Here is a 20,554-nt window from a genome sequence, read left to right as displayed (position 1 = left end):
GTCAGGCTCTGTGCTGACCGCTCAGAGCCTGGAGCCTTCTTTGGATTCTGTCTCCCTCTCTCGCTGCCCCTCCCCTGCTCGCACTCTGACTCTCTCTCCCTCAAAATAAACATTAAAAAAGATTTTTTTTAATAAAAAAATAAATTAAAGAGCCCCCTAAATCCTGAGTCTGCCCCTGCTTGCAAGCATTTGTGAGTCAAGGGAAGAAGCAGAAGCTTCCAAGAAGACGTGGGAGGGGATTTTTTGACAGGGATCAGATACAGCTGAAGGCCTTTGAGGAAAAAGAAGTCACTTGGTGGATGCAGGTGATGCCAGATGTGTCATTGCCTCGAGGCACTCAGGGCAGTGCTGCGGTTCTGGCTGCCTGCGGGGCTCAGCTGTCCGCGTGGCCCTCCCTCACTCTCACGCTCTGCCCTGCTCCCAGGTCTTCTCGTGGGCACCCTGGACGTGGTGTTGGACTCCAGTGCCCGCGTGGCCCCTTACCGAATCCTGCACCAGACCCAGGACTCGCAGGTCTACTGGACAGTGGCATGTGGTAGGTGCCTTGAATCACAAGAGATGCTGGACAAGGCCTGCCCTGGATGAGCAGGGGGGCAGGGAGGGGGCGCGCCAGCAGGGAGGGGACCCAGCCTGCAGTCCTGGGCTGGATATTGCCTCCAGAGAACCTGGTTCAGACCACAAGCCTGGGCAGGCATCCAGCTTAGGAAGGGAATGCAGAGATTCACAGGTGCCCGGTAGTACCTTGGGACCATTGTGGACGTGATGGGAGTGCACACGTGCAGAGCAATGAAAGATTGGAGTCGCCTGACACACAGGTTCCCAGCCGAGGGGGACCGAGAACGAGGCGTGCTTGTGTCTCCTTGTGTCCGCTGTCAAACTGTAAGCCAGGGACCTTTCTGTGGTCTCAGTGCTTACTTTGGGCATTCTTGTGTTTTTTCTTGGTGACTTTGTTTCAGATGGCCCCCTGGGCACCTGGGTGGCTCTGTTGGTTGAGCATCCGACTCTTGTTTGACTCAGGTCATGATCTCACACACATTTCCTGGGGTCAAGCCCTGCCTGGCATTCTCTCTTTCTCCCTCTCACTGTCCTTGCCACACACATGTGCTCTTGCTCAAAATAAATAAACTTTAAAAATAAATAAATCGGGGCACCTGGGTGGCTCAGTTAGTGAGGTGTCCAACTTTAGCTCAGATCATGATCTCACAGTTTGTGGGTTCGAGCCCTCTTTGGGGCTCTGCGCTGACAGCTCAGAGCCTGGAACCTGCTTCAGATTTTGTGTCTCCTTCACTCTCTGCCCCTCCCCTGCTCATGCTCTGTCTCTCTCTCTCTCTCTCAAAAATAAACAAACAAAAAAATTTAAATAAATAAAATATAAATAAATAAAGTGGCTCTAAATGTAATGCCAGGGTGCCGGCTGTGTTCCTAAGCACAGGAAAGTGTGATGTGCCTCATGGAGAAAGTATGTGTGTTAGAGAAGCTTCGTTTCAGCATGGGTTACAGACAGAGCCGCTAGCCCTGAGTTCCATGTTAGGGAGTTAAAATACATTGAATAGGGTACCTTCAAACAGAGAGCCACGTAAAACAACATTGTGTTTCGATCAGTTGATGAAAATGTGACCACAGGTTGACAGGAGCTTAGCCTTCCCTGTGGCTCCACTGGGATAAGTCTTGTCCCAGGAGACTACAGAAGGGAGCTGCCGTGAATAATGGGACCAGGAGTCACCATTCACCGGGGAGGAGCCTCTCAGACCTCCCTAGAGTCTGGGAGGAGGTCCCCTTTCAGTGGGTACCAGCCCGGCTGAGGTCACTGGGATCCATTAGTGGTCACAGCCAACACTGACAGCACTTGCTGCGGGCCAGGCACTTATGTGAACCTCCTGAAAACTCCAGAAGGTGGAACTTTGTTTTTGGGGTGTTTTTTTTCCTTCTGTATATCTTGGAGATGAGGAAACTGTGGCCCCGCAGGGACAGGAGGCCTGAGAAAGGATGAGAGCGTCCACGGCTGAGACTCCTTCAAAGGGCATCTTCCTCCCTGCACCCTTCCCCCTGGGTAGGAATCAACAAAGGCTTAGGAGCCTGGGATTGCCCAAGGCCAGGTGCGGGTGCGGTAACCCCTGTGCTCCTGGTTCGAGTCTGACGGGCTTCCTATGGGGTGGGGCCCAGGGAGGTTGTCTGGGGCCTGGGCTGCAAGGAGACACGTTACTCTACAATGGGCCCTTGGGGAGGTCGCTGCGGGGCTCAGTCGGTTAAGCCTCTGACCCTTGATTTAGGCTTGGGTCACGATCTCACTGTTCATGGGTTTGAGCCCCTGAGCTATGTGCTCAGGATACAGAGCCTGACTGGGATTCTCTCTTTCCCTCTGCCTGCCCCTCCCTCACTTGTGTGTGTGTGTGTGTGTGTGTGGATTCTGTGTCTCCCTTTCTCTCTCTGCCCCTCCCCTGCTCATGCATTCTCTTTCTCTCTCTCTCTCTCTCTCTCAAAAATAAATACTTTAAAACTTTTTAAAATAAACTTAAATGGGCCCTCGAGATTTCCTTCTGGCTCAGCGATGTTCTTTCTCAACAGATAAGGAGACAGTCTGTGGCAGTGGGAGGAAGGCCACGCCTGTGGCAGTGTAGGAACCAGCAGGCCCTGGTGCTGGGGAGCCTTAGTCCTAGCACGAGGCCACGCACACGGGCCTACTCCCACTTCTGCCACAGCCTGCAGACCTGCCCTGACCTGGTGTGCCTCCCTTCTTCCCCTTCAGCCCTGCAAAACCAGGCGTGGCCATGCTGATGCCTGCCTGGTGAACACTGACTCCGTGGCCTGCCATTAAAGGACTTCGGGGCCAACCTGCCTCCACTTCTGCCCTCCCTTCATCTCACAACTGGCCTTCAGCCAGACCAGACACCCCTGTCCTGACCAGTGCATCATGTCCCTTCTCATCCACCTAACCTGCCACTCTGTTGAGAACCCGCCCAGTGTCAGCTCCTGTAGAAAACCGGATTCCCCAGACCCGGTATCCACTGTCCCTTCTTGCTCCTCTGCACTCACCATGTCTTTACCAGAACTTTTAGGCTGGGGGCTCATTGGCTCTCCCGCTAGACTGGCGGCTCCCTGAGGGCGAGGGTAGAGTCTGAGCAGCCAGGAAGCCTGAGCTAGGACCATGGTTTGGTTACGTCTCAGCTGTGTGACACTGGGCAACTTACTTAACCTTTCTGTGCCTCACCTCCATCCTATAAAACAAAAATAATGGTACTGTCTTCAGGGTTCTCTAAGAAGTGAAGATATTCCATGAGAAGTTCTGAAAACAAGTAGCACCTGATAATAATTAGCTATCCTTATTATTCTCTGAACGTAACATAAAGATGGCACAATGTGTGTTTACTTACTGCTAAATGAAGATTGAGTTACTTCTAAATAATGATTCTTTTGAGTGCACCTATGTAGATATTTATACTCAAAGTGCCGGCAGATCCACACAGGCAGTGTTGAGAAGGTTCCTTCTGTTTGAGGTTTTCAGGAACGTGTGCATGAAAGACAATGACACTAGAGCTGTATCACTTGCAAATTTAACTTCCAAATTCAAATGCGGGTCCTTGGCAAAAAGAGAGAGAGAAATCCTTCTGCTACCAACTAGACTTTGGCCTCTGTGCACTAGGGAAAGGAGACCACAAAAGAAGCCCAAAGGCAAAATGGGGAAAAAAGGGAAATCGTGGAATTTAAATTGTTTTTTAGTGTTTATTTATTTTTGAGATGGAGAGACACAGAGCATGAGCGGGGGAGGGGCAGAGAGAGAGAGACACAGAGTCTGAAGCAGGCTGCAGGCTCTGGGCTGTCAGCACAGAGCCAACTCGAGGCTCGAACTCATGAACCATGAGATCATCACTTGAGCGAAGTCAGATGCTTAACCAACTGAGCCACCCAGGCGCCCCTGGGTAGGAGTAATTTTGATTGCTGTTGTGACTCACTGACCATTGCATGATTCTGGGTTTTAATCACCTTCACTTGGGCATCCGCACACCAGCCCCTGAGGGAGGGGGAAGGGTCTTAACTCAGTATTGATTGTCGGAGTAGTGAACTCCTTGGGTAAATGTGAAGGAACAGTCAACCTTCACCAAGACCACCAGAGCCATGAGCAAGATGCCTGGGACAAAGGAGATGGTGGGGACTAGCCTGGACCAGCCAGGGCTGCGTCAGGATTGAGTCTTCAGCTGGTGGAAGGATGTTGCCAGGTAGGGAAGGATGGGGTGACAGTGTCAGGCGCTCCAGCAAAAATGTCTGTGGTCCACAGCCACAATGGCATCGGGTCTTGACTCCGGCTCCCTCCGTGCCTAATCTGTGGGCCTTACCGCGGGCATTCACAGTCCATAAACTGTCCACCTCAGATCCGCTGAGAAGGACGCAGGGCTTCTGTTCTTCTGGTGTTGGTTCGTTCAGAAAACAGTTCTTAAGGGGCGCCTGGGGGGGGCTCAGTCAGTTAAGCGTCCAACCCTCAGTTTCAGCTCAGGTCATGATCTCACAGTTTGTGAATTTGAGCCCTGAGTTAGGCTCTGTGCTGACAGTGCAAGCCTGCTTGGGATTCTCTCTCTCCCTCTCTCTTTCTGACCCTTCCCCGCCTGCATGTGTGTCCCCTCCTCTCTGTCTCCAAATAAATTAAATTTAAAATCTTATAAAGAAAAAGGAAACAGTTCTTGAGTGCAAACCCCCTGCCCGGCACAGGCAAAATCTCTGAGAATCAGGGGGAGCCAGGCCAGGCAGACTCCTTTCATCCCTTTGCTTTCCCTCCTGATTCCCTCCCGGGGGGGGGGGGCCAGAGAAAACAGCTGTCCCGCCCTTTGGGAGTGGCGTTAAAAACTGCCCTAAGTTTTTCCATTACCACTGGAACTGCTGTGCCCTCCAGGACCCCTCCCTGAGGAGGGCAGGGACCACCTGAGGGGGGGGCTGACCCAGGAGGCCAGGGCAGGGGTTCCTGGAGGGGGCGGGACCAGGGCTGGGGTGTGAGCAGGGTTGGGGAGGAGGAGCTTGCAGGCAAAGGCCTAGGTGGGCGCCTCTGGCTTGCCCCGCAGAAGGCCAGCAGCCAGGGGCCTGGCGTCCTGCAGGCAGCTCCCTCCGGCTGCCATCTGTGGACACCTGAGTCCTCCCGAAACAGTAGGCACTTCCGCCAAGTCTGAGTGTCCGGTCAGTCACCGTATATCAAAGACCACATGAAGTCCTTTTATCTGGAAGGGAAATCTTTACAACTAAGCAAACTGCAGAGCTATAGACCTATTTTTGGAAGGGCATGTAGGAAGCCAGTGGTCACTCTTTCTTTGTGCTGGGGGACGTGGAGGCTTTATTGTCCACATGACAATGATTCTGCCTGAACTGTTTTTCAAGTTCATGACTATTGTTATGTATGTAAAGTTGTGGGGTTTTTTAATGTTTATGTATTTTTGAGAGAGAGAAGGAAAAAGAGACAGAGTGCAAAAGCAGAGGAGAGGCAGAGAGAGAGGGCGACACAGAATCCAAAGCAGGCTCCAGGCCCTGAGCTGTCACCACAGAGCCTGATGTAAGGCTCGAACTCACTAACCACGAGATCATGACCTGAGCCAGAGTCGGGTGCTTAGCTGACTGAGCCACCCAGGTGCCCTTATACGTAAAGTTTAAGAAGGAAAAGAGTAACAGCCTGAAGATTGGAGTCTTTTGGATACAGCAAATTAGATCATCTGTCTTAGTGTCTGTATTTATGGTTAAGGTCTGGTGATTTTATGATTTTCCTCTTCTTTACTCCACCAAATCTCCCCTAGGTTCTTCCCGCAAAGAGATCACAAAGCACTGGGAATGGCTGGAAAATAACTTACTCCAGACGCTGTCCATCTTTGACAATGAGGAAGATATCATCACCTTCGTCAAGGGCAAGATTCATGTAAGGGTCACCGTCTACTCCTGATTTCCACTCCCTGCTCTGGGCTGGCCGGGTTTGCCTGTGTCATCTGATTGAACCTTCAGACAGTGTGGTGTGGGTCTTCTCTGTTTACCAGAAATGGAAGGCAAGCGTTTACTCCCCCACTCTTGGTCTTGAAAGGGGCTCTTGAGCTCCTTGCCGTGCAGGGCCCCGCTTTTTCCGGCCAGCCGCAGGAGCCTGACCATGCTAAGCCGGGAGTTTCCACTCCCCGCAGAGGAGCAGCTCTGATGGCCAGTGCCCTGGCCACTGTAACAGGAAAAAGCTCAAGTGATAGAATAGCCGGAGGCATGTCTCACTTATAAAACGAACAGTACTTCAAAATGTGTGCACCCTCTGACCCAGCAATTCCCTTCCTTGGAATTTACCAGACGGTGTCCTCATACGTGCAGAGTGACACATTCCCTGCAGCACTGTCAGCAAAAAGACTGGTAACGGCGCCTTCCAGCCATGGTCAGAGGGGAAGCAGCTGCTGTCTGTTCTGCAAAATGACAGCGGTGCTTCTTGCTAGCATAGCATTTATGAGTACTGCGCTGAGTGCCTCATGTCCAGGGTTAAGTCGTATGTGTAGTATGCATAACGACCGATGCAGTGAGACTTGGGTTGTTTCCTCTTCCGGGAGGACAGTTAACACTGTAAAGAGCATCTACCTGAGCTCATGCTCGTGTGTGTCTTTTTGTTCGGTTATTTTGCCTTCGATTAGATTTCCTGGGGGCTCTGACTGGGTCAAAGTTTCGCGGTGCAAAGTTGTTTTGGGCAGGCCCCTGTGATGTCATTATGCCAGAACTTTCTAGACCCGGGCAGATGACACCAAGAGTTCCTCAGCTCTTCCCCGTGTGCTTTGGGGTTCCGAGTAAGACCTGCATTGCCCTTTCTAGCTCCCCGAAGAAACACGAGGAGAGCAGAGGCAAGTCTCCATTCTCCTAATGAGCAAGCTCGGCAATAAAAACAACGTAATGATGATGACTGGCTCAGTCAGTAGAGCATCCGACTCTTGATCTTAGGGACCTGAGTCCCAGCCCCACACTGTGAATGGAACTTAAGAATAATAATGGGGGCGCCTGGCTGGCTCTGTTGGCTAAGCATCCATGACTCTTGGTTTCAGCTCAGACCAGTTTCATGGGTTTGAGCCCCACATCGGGCTCTGTGCTGGCAGTGCAGAGCCTGTTTGGGATTCTCTCTCTCCCTCCCTCCCTCTCTCTTTGCCCCTCCCCAACTTGTGTTATCTTTGTCTCTCAAAATAAATAAGCTTAAAAATAATGATGAGGAAGCAGCAACATTACTGACTGCTTCCTCCATGCCAGACCCAAACAACGTAACCAACCAAACAGAACAAAACTCATGGGTTAAGGAAGAAATGCACATTAGACAATAGTTAGAACTCGGGGCACCTGGATGGCTCAGTTGGTTAAGCATCATATTCTTCATCTCCACTCAGCTCTTGACCTCAGAGTGGTGAGTTCAGGCCCCCACGTTGGGCTTCACACTGAGCGTGGAGCCTACTTAAGAAATGTTTAAAGAAAGAATACTACTGCATATCCAAATTTGTGGGCTGCAGCAAAAGTACACAGAAGGACATTGAAGCCTTAATTCTTATGAGAAGAAAAGGAAAAGGAAGAAAGTAATGAGCCAGGCACGCAGTTCAGTAAGTTAGCATTTCTGACTCCAGAAATTGGGAAATTAGAAGGAAGTAACGAAGGGCAGAAATTAACTCCATAGGAAAAAAAGGAATGATGCAGAAAGGCCGCACGTCCAGAAAAACATCTAAGACAGAAACCTGTGGCAAAAGGGACCCAGAACCAAAACTAGAAACCTGAAGTAAGTAATGAAAAGAATGAAATGTGAGAAACATCTATAAAAGAACAGAGGTTTTTTTTTAATGTTTATTTTTGAGAGAGACAGAGCACCAGCAGGAGAGGGGCACAGAGAGACAGACAGACAGACAGACAGAATTGAAAGCAGGCTCCAGGCTCTGAGCTGTCAGCACAGAGCCCAACGCGGGCTTGAACCCACAAATCTTGAGATCATGACCTGAGCCAAAGTCGGACACTCAATTGACTGAACCACCCAGGTGTCCCTAAAAAATCAGAGCTATAAAAAGGAGAGAGAAATGCCCTAAAAGGCTTTAAGCCAATCAGCTCAGGAGTCTAGGGGCACCCTGGTGGCTCAGGCAGTTGAGCGTCCAGCTCTTGGTTTCTGCTCAGGTCATGGGATCGAGCCCCCCGTCTGGCTCTGCGCTGACAGTGCCAAGCCTGCTTGGGAGTCCCCCACTCCCTGTCCCCGTACACACATATGCTCACTCGCTCGTGCTTTCTGTCTCTCTCTCTCTCTCAACAAAAAAAAAGGAAAAAGAGAGAAATGTTTACTTTTTTTTTTTACATTTATTTATTTTTGAGACAGATCATGAGCAGGGGAGGGGCAGAGAGAGAGGGAAACATGGAATCGGAAACAGGCTCCAGGTTCTGAGCTGTCAGCACAGAGCATAATGTGGGGCTCAAACCCACAAACTGCAAGATCGTGACCTGAGCTGAAGTCGGACACTCAACTGACTAAGCCACCGAGGCGCCCCAAGAAATGTTTATTTTTAAAGTCACTACTTCAAGCCAACCATGCTTGAAGTATTATTAGCAGCTCAGGGAGCTGAAGGAACCTGCCTAGAGTCTGTCTGTCCAGCCGTGTGCCCCAACCTTGCCCACTGGGCCTCCCATGCTTGCAGCCCTGCAGCCTGTGAACAAGAGTCCTGAGTCCCTGGGGCCACAGGAACCCCTGGAGGGCCAGGAGTCAGTCCGCTTGTCCCCCGCCAGGGCATCATCGCAGAAGAGAACAAGAGCCTGCAGTCCCAGGGAGATGAGGACCCCGGGAAGTTCAAGGAGGCCGAGCTGAAGATGCGGAAGCAGTTTGGGATGCCGGAGGGGGAGAAGCTGGTCAACTACTACTCCTGCAGCTACTGGAAAGGCCGCGTGCCCCGGCAGGGCTGGCTCTACCTGACGGTCAACCACCTGTGCTTCTACTCGTTCCTGCTGGGGAAGGAGGGTGAGTGCGGCAGGCCCTCATACTCAGCTCTCTCCCCACCAGCCCCGCCCCAGAACCTCACCTCCTCCCCAGGCCACCGGGGCTCCTGAGAGCCTTCCTTCCTCTCGGCCCCCAGATCCTCTGTCCCCACACACCCACCAGAGATCTCCCCGAAACCCAGCGTGCCTTGGCGGTTCTCTGCAGGGAGGCCCGGACTTGAGCCAGGCCTGCCCCTGGCTCTTCGGGGGGACCCCCATCCCACCTGCATCCACGACGTGGTTCCTCACAGAGTGACTTTGTAGGGGCTGCCTTCTCCCCTTTAAGTGGAATATCCAAAGGCACCTGCCATCCCTGAGAGGCTCCGAGTTATGGGGTGCCTTGGTGCTGCAGGACCCTCTGTGCTTCGGGACGCCAGGCTGGCGCCCTCTGCTGCTGCATCACCCTGAGAAAGAGCTCCCAGGGCTTCAGCCCTCCCACCACCTGCTCCACACCTCCCTTCCACACGCCTCCGCCTGCCCTTCTCCCCTCTCCACGCCGCCCCCCAACCTCCTCACCAGGCAGGATCAGCGTCCCCTCTGTCAGTGCACTCCCAGTAGGTGGGCTTCTCAGGGCCGGGGTCTCAGCTCACCCCCCCACGTTCATCTGTGTTGCCCTTTGATCATTTGTGGGCCCATATTCACCCCGGATATTCTCGGGGCCAGTCCCTCCGTATGGAGCCCATGTCCCAGCACAACCAGGCTCAGGCATAGGGGACACGCAGTCAGTGATGTCCCCGGGGAGCAGCCATCCCAGTGGGCGAGCCTGCTGCCCAGCCCTTCAGCCCGTCTGACCCACTGGTGTCGTGTCTGTCCCCACGGGCGTGCAGTGAGCCTGGTGGTGCAGTGGGTGGACGTCACGAGGCTGGAGAAGAATGCCACACTGCTCTTCCCCGAGAGCATCCGCGTGGACACCCGAGACCAGGAGCTCTTCTTCTCCATGTTCCTCAACATCGGTGAGACCTTCAAGCTCATGGAGCAGCTGGCCAACCTGGCCATGCGGCAGCTGCTGGACAGCGAGGGCTTCCTGGAGGACAAGGTGCTGCCCAGGCCCGCCCGGCCACACAGGAACATCTCGGCTCTGAAGCGGTGAGCGGCCACCCCGCGGCGGGAGGGACCCGCCCCCACACTGGGTGTATGTGGGACGGGAGGACACCATGAGGTCCGCAGAGGTGCCATCCAGAACTAGCTACTGCCTAACCACAGAGAGTTACTTCTCGAAGGCCTGTGAGGCGGAGGGGCTCACACACAGGGATTGGTAGACAGTAATGGTGGCCAGCCCCCATCCCCGGAGCACTTCCGTCTGTGCTCCTCGATTGTAGCTGCAAACCTGCAAGGCTGGCCGGGAGCTTAGGAGTCCCCGGATTCACACCCATGTACCAAGACCTCATCCCCGCCAGGCTGTTTCCTGGGGTGCCCACAGAGGCCATGGCCTCGGCCCAGACCCTGGGGTGCACCTTCAGGACCAGCATGGCCATCCAAGGATGCCACTCTCCCTATGTGAGTGATGGGGTTGTTCTTGGAACCTTCCAGAAAGGAAACAAGCAGGGCCAGGACTTAACACCGTCCATCAGGGTGTGCCTGCCAGGCCCTGCTCAGGCTGCTGGCAGCCCCCTTGGGGCTGGGGAGAGAGATGTTTCTAAGGAAAGAAAAAGCCACCAAAGGGGCCAGGACCAGGGTGCCAAGTGGCCACCTGGCACAGCCATCAGGCAAGCAAGCGTGCCCTTGTATTCATCAACATTTTGGGGAGTCCTCCTCTGGGGGTCTCGGTGGGGCTAGGTCTTCCCTGGCAGAAGTAGCAGCCTTGGGGCAGAGGCACAGAGGCATGCAGGGTGGGTGTGCAGAACCCCGGGCACTGGGGCCCTGTCCACTCTCAGCACTGACCAAGCGACGTGTCAAGCTCTGGGTGTCCTCCAGAGCCCTCGGGGCTCAAGGACATGCTGTTTGCTGCATGCATGTCCTCTGCTGTGTGTGTTTTATTGAACTCCAAGATCCCTGAGACAGGACCTCAAAGAGCCCACTGCCATGTGAGGCCCCCGTGCAGGCATAGTGTGCCCTCACTCTCCTGTCCTTTCCCCCCACCCCTACCTTGGTTTCCCAGAGACCTGGACGCCCGGGCCAAGAACGAGTGCTACCGGGCCACGTTCCGGCTGCCCAGAGACGAGCGCCTGGACGGCCACACAGGCTGTACCCTGTGGACCCCATTCAACAAACTGCACATCCCTGGCCAAATGTTCATCTCCAGCAACTACATCTGCTTCGCCAGCAAAGAGGAGGACGCGTGCCATCTCATCATACCCCTCCGGGAGGTGAGCTCCTGGTGCCCGCTCCTGCGAGTCAGCAGCTCCCTGAGCCCCTGTCCTGTGGCCAGGCCCCTGCAGCAGCCGGGATCCCTCAGGGGTCCCCTCGCCTGCTGGGTGGCGGGGTGGGCCTTGGCATCCAGGAGTGCTCACTGGGACATGAGGTAACTTCAGGAAAGCCCTGTGCCTCTCCGGTCAGATCCCGGTGGCCTCTGGCAGGTGAGTGTCCCCACGTCCTGCCTTCCTGGCCCTACAGTGGACTTGAGCAAAGGCCTGCCTTGGCTGGGCTTGGCGGACTCTGACCCCTCACCAGCCCCACCGTGTCACTCTCAGAGTCCATCTCGCTGTTCCTCTCCCAACACTTGCATGGCTGTGACTCCGGCTTTAGCAGGGCCGGAAGTCCACTGTCATCTATCAGGAACAGGGGGCAGCTGTCACCTGTCAGGGACGGGGATGTTCTCACCTGTCAGAGGTATTTTTTTCTCAGGTTTCTTAGGCTTCCATGTCTGCTGATCCTCCTTGTGCCCACCAGGGGGCTCCACAGGGTCTTCCACTCTGCAAGCTGTGCGCCTGCACCCAATGGGCTCTCGACTCTGCACCCACCCCCCACACATGCTCTTCCTGCTGCAGCCTTGGGAGGCAGCATTCCATCTGTCCATCTGTCTGCTCAGCTGAGAAGCAGGAGCCATCTTTGCCCCTGACCTGGTCTTGTTCCCATATCCCAACCATAGCACGTCCCTTCCTCCCCACGGCCACTGCCTCAGGAGGGTGCTGCCTGCACCGACCCGTCAGCCCCTCCTCCCACTGCGTGTGGGTGCCCTGCCCCGCTCCCGCAGCATCTCCTGTGACCAGAAGAATCCTCAGCTGCCTGCTGTGACCTATGGGACCTTCAGTGAGCGTTCATTCCTTCTTAGGTCTTAGCTTACATGCATGCAGATGTGTGCACACACACACTCTCACGCATCTGCATACACACTCACCCACATACACACACACCCTCATCCACATATCCATGCACACATACCCACATGTACACACACCACACACACCCACATATACATACACCACACACTCATCCACCTACACACACACTCACCCACATATGCACACACCCAAATATACCACACCACACACACCCACATATACACACATGAACACACACTCATCCACATATTCACACATCACACACTCATCCACCTGTACACACACCACACACACTCATCCCCATATACACACACTGCACGTTCATCCACATATACACACACCACACGCTCATCCACATATACACACACTGCACACTCACCCACATATACGCACACCACACACATACGCATATGCACACACCCACATGTACACACACCACACACACCCGCATATACACACATGAACACACACTCATCCACCTGTACACACATCACACACTCATCCACCTGTACACACACCACACACACCCACATATACACACACCACATGCTCATCCACATGTACACGCACTGCACACTCATCCACATATACACACATGCACACGCCCATCCACATATACACACATGCACACACACTCATCCAAATACACAGACAACACCCACACTCACATGCATCTGCATATACACACACCATGCACATGCATACCCTCGCATGCATCTTGCATGCATGTAGGCACATGTACACATTACCACTCCTGCATGTGCACTCTCCTGCACGTACGTCCACACACATAAACACGCACACACATACACACTCACATGCCCTGCTTCTGCTCACTCTCACCCCGGTTTCTCCAGCCTTTCCTTGTCTGTCAGGCTGGTCCCATCCCCTCCTCAGGGTGTTCGCTGGGAACTCTGCCCTGACCTCTGCCTCAGTTCCTCGCCTGACTCTACCAGGTCTCAACCTCACTTGCTACCTCCCTGGAGGTGCCTACTCACCCATGAGGCACGGAGCAGCCTGGTGGCATCCTAGCTCACCCTGTTGTCCCTACTCACCCGTGAGGACTGTGCTTCACCTACGTGTCCGTAGTCCACCCCCTGGGCTGTAGGCTCCGCAGAGGCATCCCTTAAAAGCCCATTCTGTACCCTGCACACCTGTGACGCCCTGGCCACCCGCCTTAGGGTCAGAGCCGGACCCAGGACATACCTGTCACAGTGCTGTGGGAACCAGTACTTAGGATGGTGTGCAAGCCGCTCACTGTGCTTTAGAGTAAGAGAGTGACCAACATCTTTGGGAAATCTAATGGACCAGCAGCTGGACTGAGCCCCTTTGGGTCTGCGTCATCTTCTTCCTGATGACCCTGCAAGGCCGACATGCTCTCCCCCGCGCCAACGGGGAAACGAGGCGTAGACGCACACGTCCGTGTGCAGAGTCACAAGGCAGCAAGCTGCAGAGTCCGCATGTGAAGGCACTGGGGCCCAGAGAGTCCCCTCAGCCCCTCCCGGCGCCCTGGCTGGGAGAGAACTCTGTGAGGCCCCCGTGTCTCCCACGTCCCAACTGTTCAGCTTTACGTCCCAAGACAGATGCCTAACAGGCCAGGGTTTTTTTGCCTTCTCAGGTGACTATTGTGGAAAAAGCTGACAGCTCCAGTGTCCTGCCCAGCCCTCTGTCCATTAGCACCAAGAGCAAAATGACCTTCTTGTTTGCCAACCTGAAAGACCGCGATTTCTTAGTTCAGAGGATCTCTGACTTCCTCCAGAAGATGACATCCAAGCAGCCGGTCGGCAGCGGAGGCGGGAGGAAAGCCAGCACCATGGGGCTGGCCCCAGAGGTGAGAGGGCCCCGTGGGAGCCACAGCCAGGGCCAGGGCCAGGGCCTCCATGCTGGAGCCCGATCGCATGGTGCCTGTGGGCCTCAGGTGGGGAGGGCACCCTCTGGGTACAGGATGGGGAGCCGAATCTAGCGCCCATCTCGGTACCGCAGCCACACACTGCCTGACTTCACAGGCCTCTCTGCGCCCCTCCACGCCCCCCATCCTCCTGAGCATCACCCGCCTGCCCCAGGTCTCACTGCACATAAGAACCTTCTCTGGCTTGACCGGCCACCTCATCTCCATCCATGAGGAGCTTCTGTGACGCTGTCGTGGCCTATCCAGCTCGGGCTTATTTACTGGCATTTCTCCCATCAGTCTTTCAGGGGTTTCTACAGGGAGACACCTCCTTTTTATTTATTTTTATTTTTCTAACTTTATTTATTTATTTTGAGAGAGAGTGCGAGTGGGGGAGAGGCAGCGAGACATGGTGAGAGAGAGGCTTCCAAGCAGGCTCCATGCTGTCAGCACAGAGCCCAGTATGGCGCTCGAACTCACAAACCACAAGATCATGACCTGAGCTGAAATCAGGAGCCACCCAGGTGCCCCAAGGCCTCCTTCTTAAAGATTTAACTTCAATAACCTTATTAGACCAACAAAATTAACAATAATTCCTTAATATCAAAGACAGTTGAGGGGTGCTTGGGTGGCTCAGTTGAGTGTCCTGACTTGGGCTCAGGTCATGATCTTGTGGTCTGTGGGTTCAGGTTTGGGCCCCATAGCAGGCTCACTGCAGTCAGCACAGAGCGTGCTTTGGATCCTCTGTCCCTCTCTCTCTGTCCCTCCCCACCGGCACTCTCTCAAAAATAAACAAACATTAAAAAAAGGCAGCTGACCCTTGAACAATGCAAAGGTTAGGGGCGCCGACCCCTCACAGTCAAAAATCCACTTATAACCTTTGACTCCTCAGAAACCTAACTAGTAACAGCCGACTATTGACCGGAAGACTTACTGGTAACATAAACAGTTGATTAACATGTTTTGTATGTTACATGTGTTTTGTACTGTATTCTTCCAATAACTTAAAGAAAAGAAAGTGTCATTAAGATCATAAGGAGGGGTGCCTGGCTGGCTGAGTCGTTGGAGCGTGCGACTCTTGATGGTGAGTTTGAGCCCCACGTTGAGTATAGAGATTACTTAAAACTTTTTTTAAAAAGGAAGAGGGAGGAGGAGGCCACATTCACAATACTGTGTGCATCCAGAGGATCCACGTGTGAGTGAGGACGCCCACTTACGACTCCTGTTGCTCCGTGGTCTACTGCACTTTATTCCCGTTTCCCCAAATGCAGGTGGGCTTTTTACCATTCGATCGTTTGCATTGAAGTACACAGAGGTCGCATGTAATCATTGATATGTCTCCTAAATTCCTTTGTGTCTGTACATTTCTGCTCCGTCTCTCATTTTTCTCGCAGTATTTTATTGAAGGAACTAGGTCAATTGTGCTTTCCCTGATGTGTCCCTTTGAATCCTACCTTCTGTCCGTTGGTAGTTAGATAGTGAGATCCAGATCAGAATCAGGTTCAGTGGTTTGTGTGTTTAGAGGGCAGATCTGCTTGTAGGTGGGATGATTGAGGAGCCACGTGCTTCCACCAAGTGCTAGATTCAACACCTGGTCTTCCTGTTAGGTGCCGTTATCGGTCTCCGTGGAGCTCTGCGTAGAGCCGGTAACTTGTCAGGGCTTGCAAGATGGCGGCACCTGCATACTGCCATCCCTTCTGTTGATTGGCTGGAATACTTCCATATGGAGAGGGGCCCCTCATCAACTTCTAGCTACCTGAGTTACAGCGCGCAGAGGAAAGGCGGAGTAAACCTTACAGCCTTCCTTTTATTCACCAGTTGTTCAGATGATGAGTTGGTTCCCTAGTGCCCTCCAAATGTGAGCACCTCATGTGTTATGTCTATTTTGTAGTACAGTTATGAACTTACAGATTTGGGCACCTCGGTGTGTTTCTATCCATGACAGTTACTGTCCACAGTCCATCTGTGACCAGAGAGAGCCCACTGAGGTTGGCATTTGCGCCCTTTTGACACAACCCTAGCCGTATTTGCTTGCTTCCTGGTATGACGAGGTATATGCACTCTGGGTCAATCTGAGTTTGTGAAAACACTTCAAGACTAGAAGAGTCCATATGAAAATCCACATATCTGGCATCTCTGGAAACATCTGTGGCCCTGGTGTGATAGGTGACAGGTGACCATTCCGACTAGGTGGCATTGGAGCCAGGAGGTGGCACATGGCCTCCAGCTCCTCAGAGCCCCACCTGTCTAGCCCACGGAGGCCTTTAAAATTTCCACCCCTATAATCAATTCTGAGGAAGTTATTAAGCAGATATGGAGTGAATGGGAAGGGGCCGGACAGAATCTGTTCATTGGAGACATTCAGAAAGGTTTCTTAGAGGAAGTTGGGCTTGATCTGGGATTTCAAGAGAAGAGTGAGTTTAGGTTGGGTGAAATGGGACATGAGCAAGAATGTTGAGCTGCCTCCGTGAGGCCAGCACCACCAAGGACAGGGCCCACTGGGCCAAAATAAGCACCGACCCCTGGCCCCTTCTAAATGCTCACCATTCACCCAACACGATTTTGTTGCGTTTCCATCAGGTGCCAGGTGCTATTCTAGACACTGGGAATAGAGCAGTGACCAGATTAAACAGAGTTTATGTTCTAGTGAGAGAAACAGAAAATAAGCAAACAAACATCTGAGATATGGCAGGTGTTGGTAAGAGCTATGGATAAAAATAAAGCAGGGGAAAAGGATCAGGGGAAGGAAGGGCTCCAGTCACATGGCATTTAAGCAGAAGCTTGAAAGAGTGAGGGAACAGGCCACCAAGTATCTGGGGAAACGGTGTTGGAGGCAGAGGAAATAGCAGGTGCAAAGACTCGGAGGTGGGATTGAACGTGACACAGGCTACGGAGACGAGTGAAGACCAGTGTGGAAGGTGAGGTTAGAGAGGAGGCGGGAAGCCAGAGCACTGAAGCCTATAGGCTTTGTAAGCACCTTAGCTTTGACTCGGTGAGACAGGAAGTTGTCGGAGGAGACTGACCAGAGGAGGTCGCCGTCTGTGCATGCTTTAATAGAATTACTCTGGCCCATTGTGTTAGGAACAGCTTAGAGGTGCAGCTGCTCAGTACAGAAGCCACATGTGGCTCTCAAGCCCTTGAAATGTAGCTAGTCCAAATAAAAATGTGCCATGAGCAGAAACTAGACACCAGAGGTTGAAGACTTGCAATGACATGAGATCTTGGTAACTTTTTCTATGAATTCTGTGTTGGAATAATCATATAGTGGCTACGATGGATTAAATAAAATACGTTACTAACACTCAGCTCACCAATTTCTCCCACACTTTTTAATGTGGCTCCTAGACTGTGTTAAGTTACACATGCTGCTCTCATTCTGTGTCTCCTGGACAATGCGGGACTAGAGAGTGGCGAAAATAGAAGCAGAGTTGGAAGGCCGTTACAGTAGTCAGGACCTGGGACAACAGAGCTGTAGTCAAGGGAGGTAGCGGTGGAGCTGGTAAGAGGTGGTCAGCCTCAGGATGTTCTTTTTGTTTTTAATTGCGATAAAAGATGCATAGCCTAAAAAATTGTTCTTAATGTTTACTTTTGAGAGGAGACAGAGCAAGAGCAGACAAGCTGGGCAGGGGCAGAGAGAGAGGGAGACACAGAATCCAGAGCAGGCTCCAGGCTCCAGCTGTCAGCACAGAGCCCAATGCAGGGCTCAAACTCTTGAACTGTAAGATTGTGACCTGAGCCGAAGTTGGCATTTAACCAACTGAGCCACCCAGGTGCCCCTTAACCTTTTTTTTTTTTTAAGTTTATTTATTTACTTTAAGAAAGGCAAAGACTGTGTAAGTTGGGGAGGGGCGGAGAGAGAGAGAATCCCAGGCAGGCTCCAACCTGTCAGTGCAGAGCCCAACTCCAGGGCTCGAACTCACAAACTGTGAGATCATGACCTGAGCTGAATTTGGACGCTTACCTGATGGAGACACCCAGGCGCCCTACCATCTTAACCATTTTTAAGTGTACAGTTCAGTGGCATGAAGTACATTCACATCTTGTGCAAACCCCCACCACCACCCTATCCGTCCATCAACTCTTTCCATGTCACAGAACTGAAACACTCACTCCCTATCTCCCTCCCCCATCACCTCTGGGAACCACCACTCCCCTTTCTGTTCCTATGAACTTGACTGTCCTAGGTGCCTCTTATAAGAGGTCCTTTTGTGACTGGCTGATCTTATTAGTATAATGTCCTCAAGGTTCATCCTCATGGTAGCACATGTTGGAATTTCCTTCCTTTTTAAGACTGAATAATAGCTCATTATGAAACACATAATGGTTGTTTAGCGACTCATCTTTTGATGGACACTGGGTTTCCTTCCACCCTTTGGCTGTTGTGTGATGCTGCTATGAATGTGAGTGTGCAAATATTTCTTCAAGGCCCTGCTTTCAGTTCACACAGATATACCCAGAAGTGGAGTTGCTGGAAAGAAGTCAACAGATAATTCAGTGTTTAATATTTTGAGGACTTGCCCTACCTTCTTCCGCAGTGGCCGCACCATTTTACATCCCCACCAGCAATGCCCAAGGGCTCCAATTTCTCCCCATTCGTGCCAACGCCTACTATTTCCTAGGTTTTCTAATGGATGTGAAGTGGCATCTCATTGAGCTTTGGGTTTGCGTTTCCCCAGTGATTAGTGAATCTGAGCATCTTTTCATGTCTTATTGGCCATTTGTTCAGCTTCTATGAGAACTGTCTATCCAAGCCCTTCACCCTTTTTTAAATTGGGTTGTTTGTGGTCAAGTTAGGGAAGTTCTCTATATATTCTGGATATTAACCCATTAAGTATATAATTTGCAAACATTTTCTCTCATTTCATGAATTGTTTTCTCATTTTGATGATAGTGTCCTCTGATGCACAGAAGTTCTAAATTTTTATGTGGTCCACTTTATCTATTTTTCATTTATTTCTTGTTCTCTTGATGTTATATCCAAAAAATAATTGCCAATCCAATGTCATGAAGTTTTTCCTCTGTATTCTAAGAGTTTTTTGGCTTAGCTCTTGTCTTTAGGTCTTTGCTCCATTTTTTAGTGAATTTAATGTATGGTGTGAGGTAAGGGTCCAGCTTCATCATTTTGCATGTAAATATCCAGTTCTCAGCATGATTTGTGATAAAAACTTACATGTTCTCCATTGAACAATCTTGGCACCCTGGTCAAAAATCATTTGACCATATATTTGAGAGTTCAGTTCTGGGCCCTTAGTTCTGTTCCAGTAATCTATGTGTCTTTATGACAGTACCACATTGTTTTAACTGTTGCTTGATAGTAAATTTTTTTAATGTTTATTTATTTTGAGAGAGAAGGTACAGAAGCGGGGGAGGGTACACAAGTAGGAAGAGAAGGAGAGAGAGAATCCCAAGCAGGCTCTGCACTGTCAACACAGAGCCTGACTGGGGACTGCATCCCACAACTGTGAGATCACGACCTGAGCTGATATCAAGAGTCAGCTTAACCAACTGAGCTACCCAGGTGCCCATACTTTACAGTAAAATTTTAAGTCAGGAAGTGTGAGACCCCAACGTCATTCTCTTTGGCTATTGTTTTGGCCATTTGTGGTCCGCCCATGAGATTCCATATGAATTTTAATAGAATTTTTTTCCTGCAAAAAAGTCATGGGGGTTTTGACAGGGACTGCATTGAACCTGTAGATCACTCTGAGGAGTACTGACTCCTAGCAATCTTCCATCTCCTAATCCATGACCACAACATGTCTTTGTTAATTTTATGCCTTCTTGAATTCCTTTCAGCAACATTTTGAAGTTTTCAGCCAACAAGTCTTTCACCTCCTTGATTAGGTTTATTCCCAACCACTTTATTCTTTTCCATGCTGTCATAAATCGACTTGTTTTCTTGATTTTCTTTTTGGATTGTTCAGTGTTAGTATGTCAACTATGTTTTGGAAGTAGATCTGAGGTTGTCTGTTGGGTTTGATACTGGGTATGGGAGAAAGAGAGGGGTTTACAAAGAGAAGATGCCGTGGTGTTGACTGTGCAGCTTGGAGATTAGAACCAGCATTTAGTGACATGGGGCAGATGCAGGAAGAGAGAGCTGGCAGAACCCAGTGTGGGATGTATGCAGTTTGAGGTCCAGCGTGACAAGCACTAAGAAGGGACTACTGGCGAGGGCAAACAGAGGTCATGGCGGCCTTGACGAGAGCTGCTCTGTGGAAAGACAGGAAGACAAGCCTGACTGGAGTGGCCTTTAACTGGGACAAAGTGCCAGGAGCAGGGTCCCTTTTAAATCTAACCACATTTCCTCAGGAAAAGGCCCAGACCAACTTTAAGAGTGAAAGTGTTGTTTTCAACAGAAGCAGGTGGAAGCGTGTCTCACAGACCACAGACTACAAGCTGGTGGGGTCAGACCACCACCTGTAGCATTATTCTAACCAGATACTGAGTCAGCAGCCGTGCTGAGGCAGTAAAG

The 20,554-nt window shown here is 51.6% G+C and overlaps 1 protein-coding gene across 1 annotated transcript in view; it reads left to right on the top strand.

Moving 5' to 3' along the window:
- The first annotated feature begins 315 nt into the window (after positions 1-315).
- Positions 316-20,554, top strand: part of TBC1D9B (TBC1 domain family member 9B) — a 40,296-nt gene continuing 20,057 nt past the window's right edge. Inside the window, exons 1-6 of the mRNA XM_029941149.1 lie at positions 316-535; positions 5,769-5,887; positions 8,728-8,956; positions 9,801-10,059; positions 11,072-11,279; positions 13,813-14,025. Of these exons, the coding sequence (XP_029797009.1) occupies positions 316-535; positions 5,769-5,887; positions 8,728-8,956; positions 9,801-10,059; positions 11,072-11,279; positions 13,813-14,025 (1,248 nt within the window). The remainder of the gene's footprint in view (positions 536-5,768; positions 5,888-8,727; positions 8,957-9,800; positions 10,060-11,071; positions 11,280-13,812; positions 14,026-20,554) is intronic.

This window comes from Suricata suricatta, chromosome 6 (assembly GCF_006229205.1).
Source record: "Suricata suricatta isolate VVHF042 chromosome 6, meerkat_22Aug2017_6uvM2_HiC, whole genome shotgun sequence".
NCBI classification, from domain to species: domain Eukaryota; kingdom Metazoa; phylum Chordata; class Mammalia; order Carnivora; family Herpestidae; genus Suricata; species Suricata suricatta.
The sequence above is the reverse complement of the archived record's forward strand: the minus strand, read 5'-3'. Positions and strand labels throughout refer to the sequence as shown.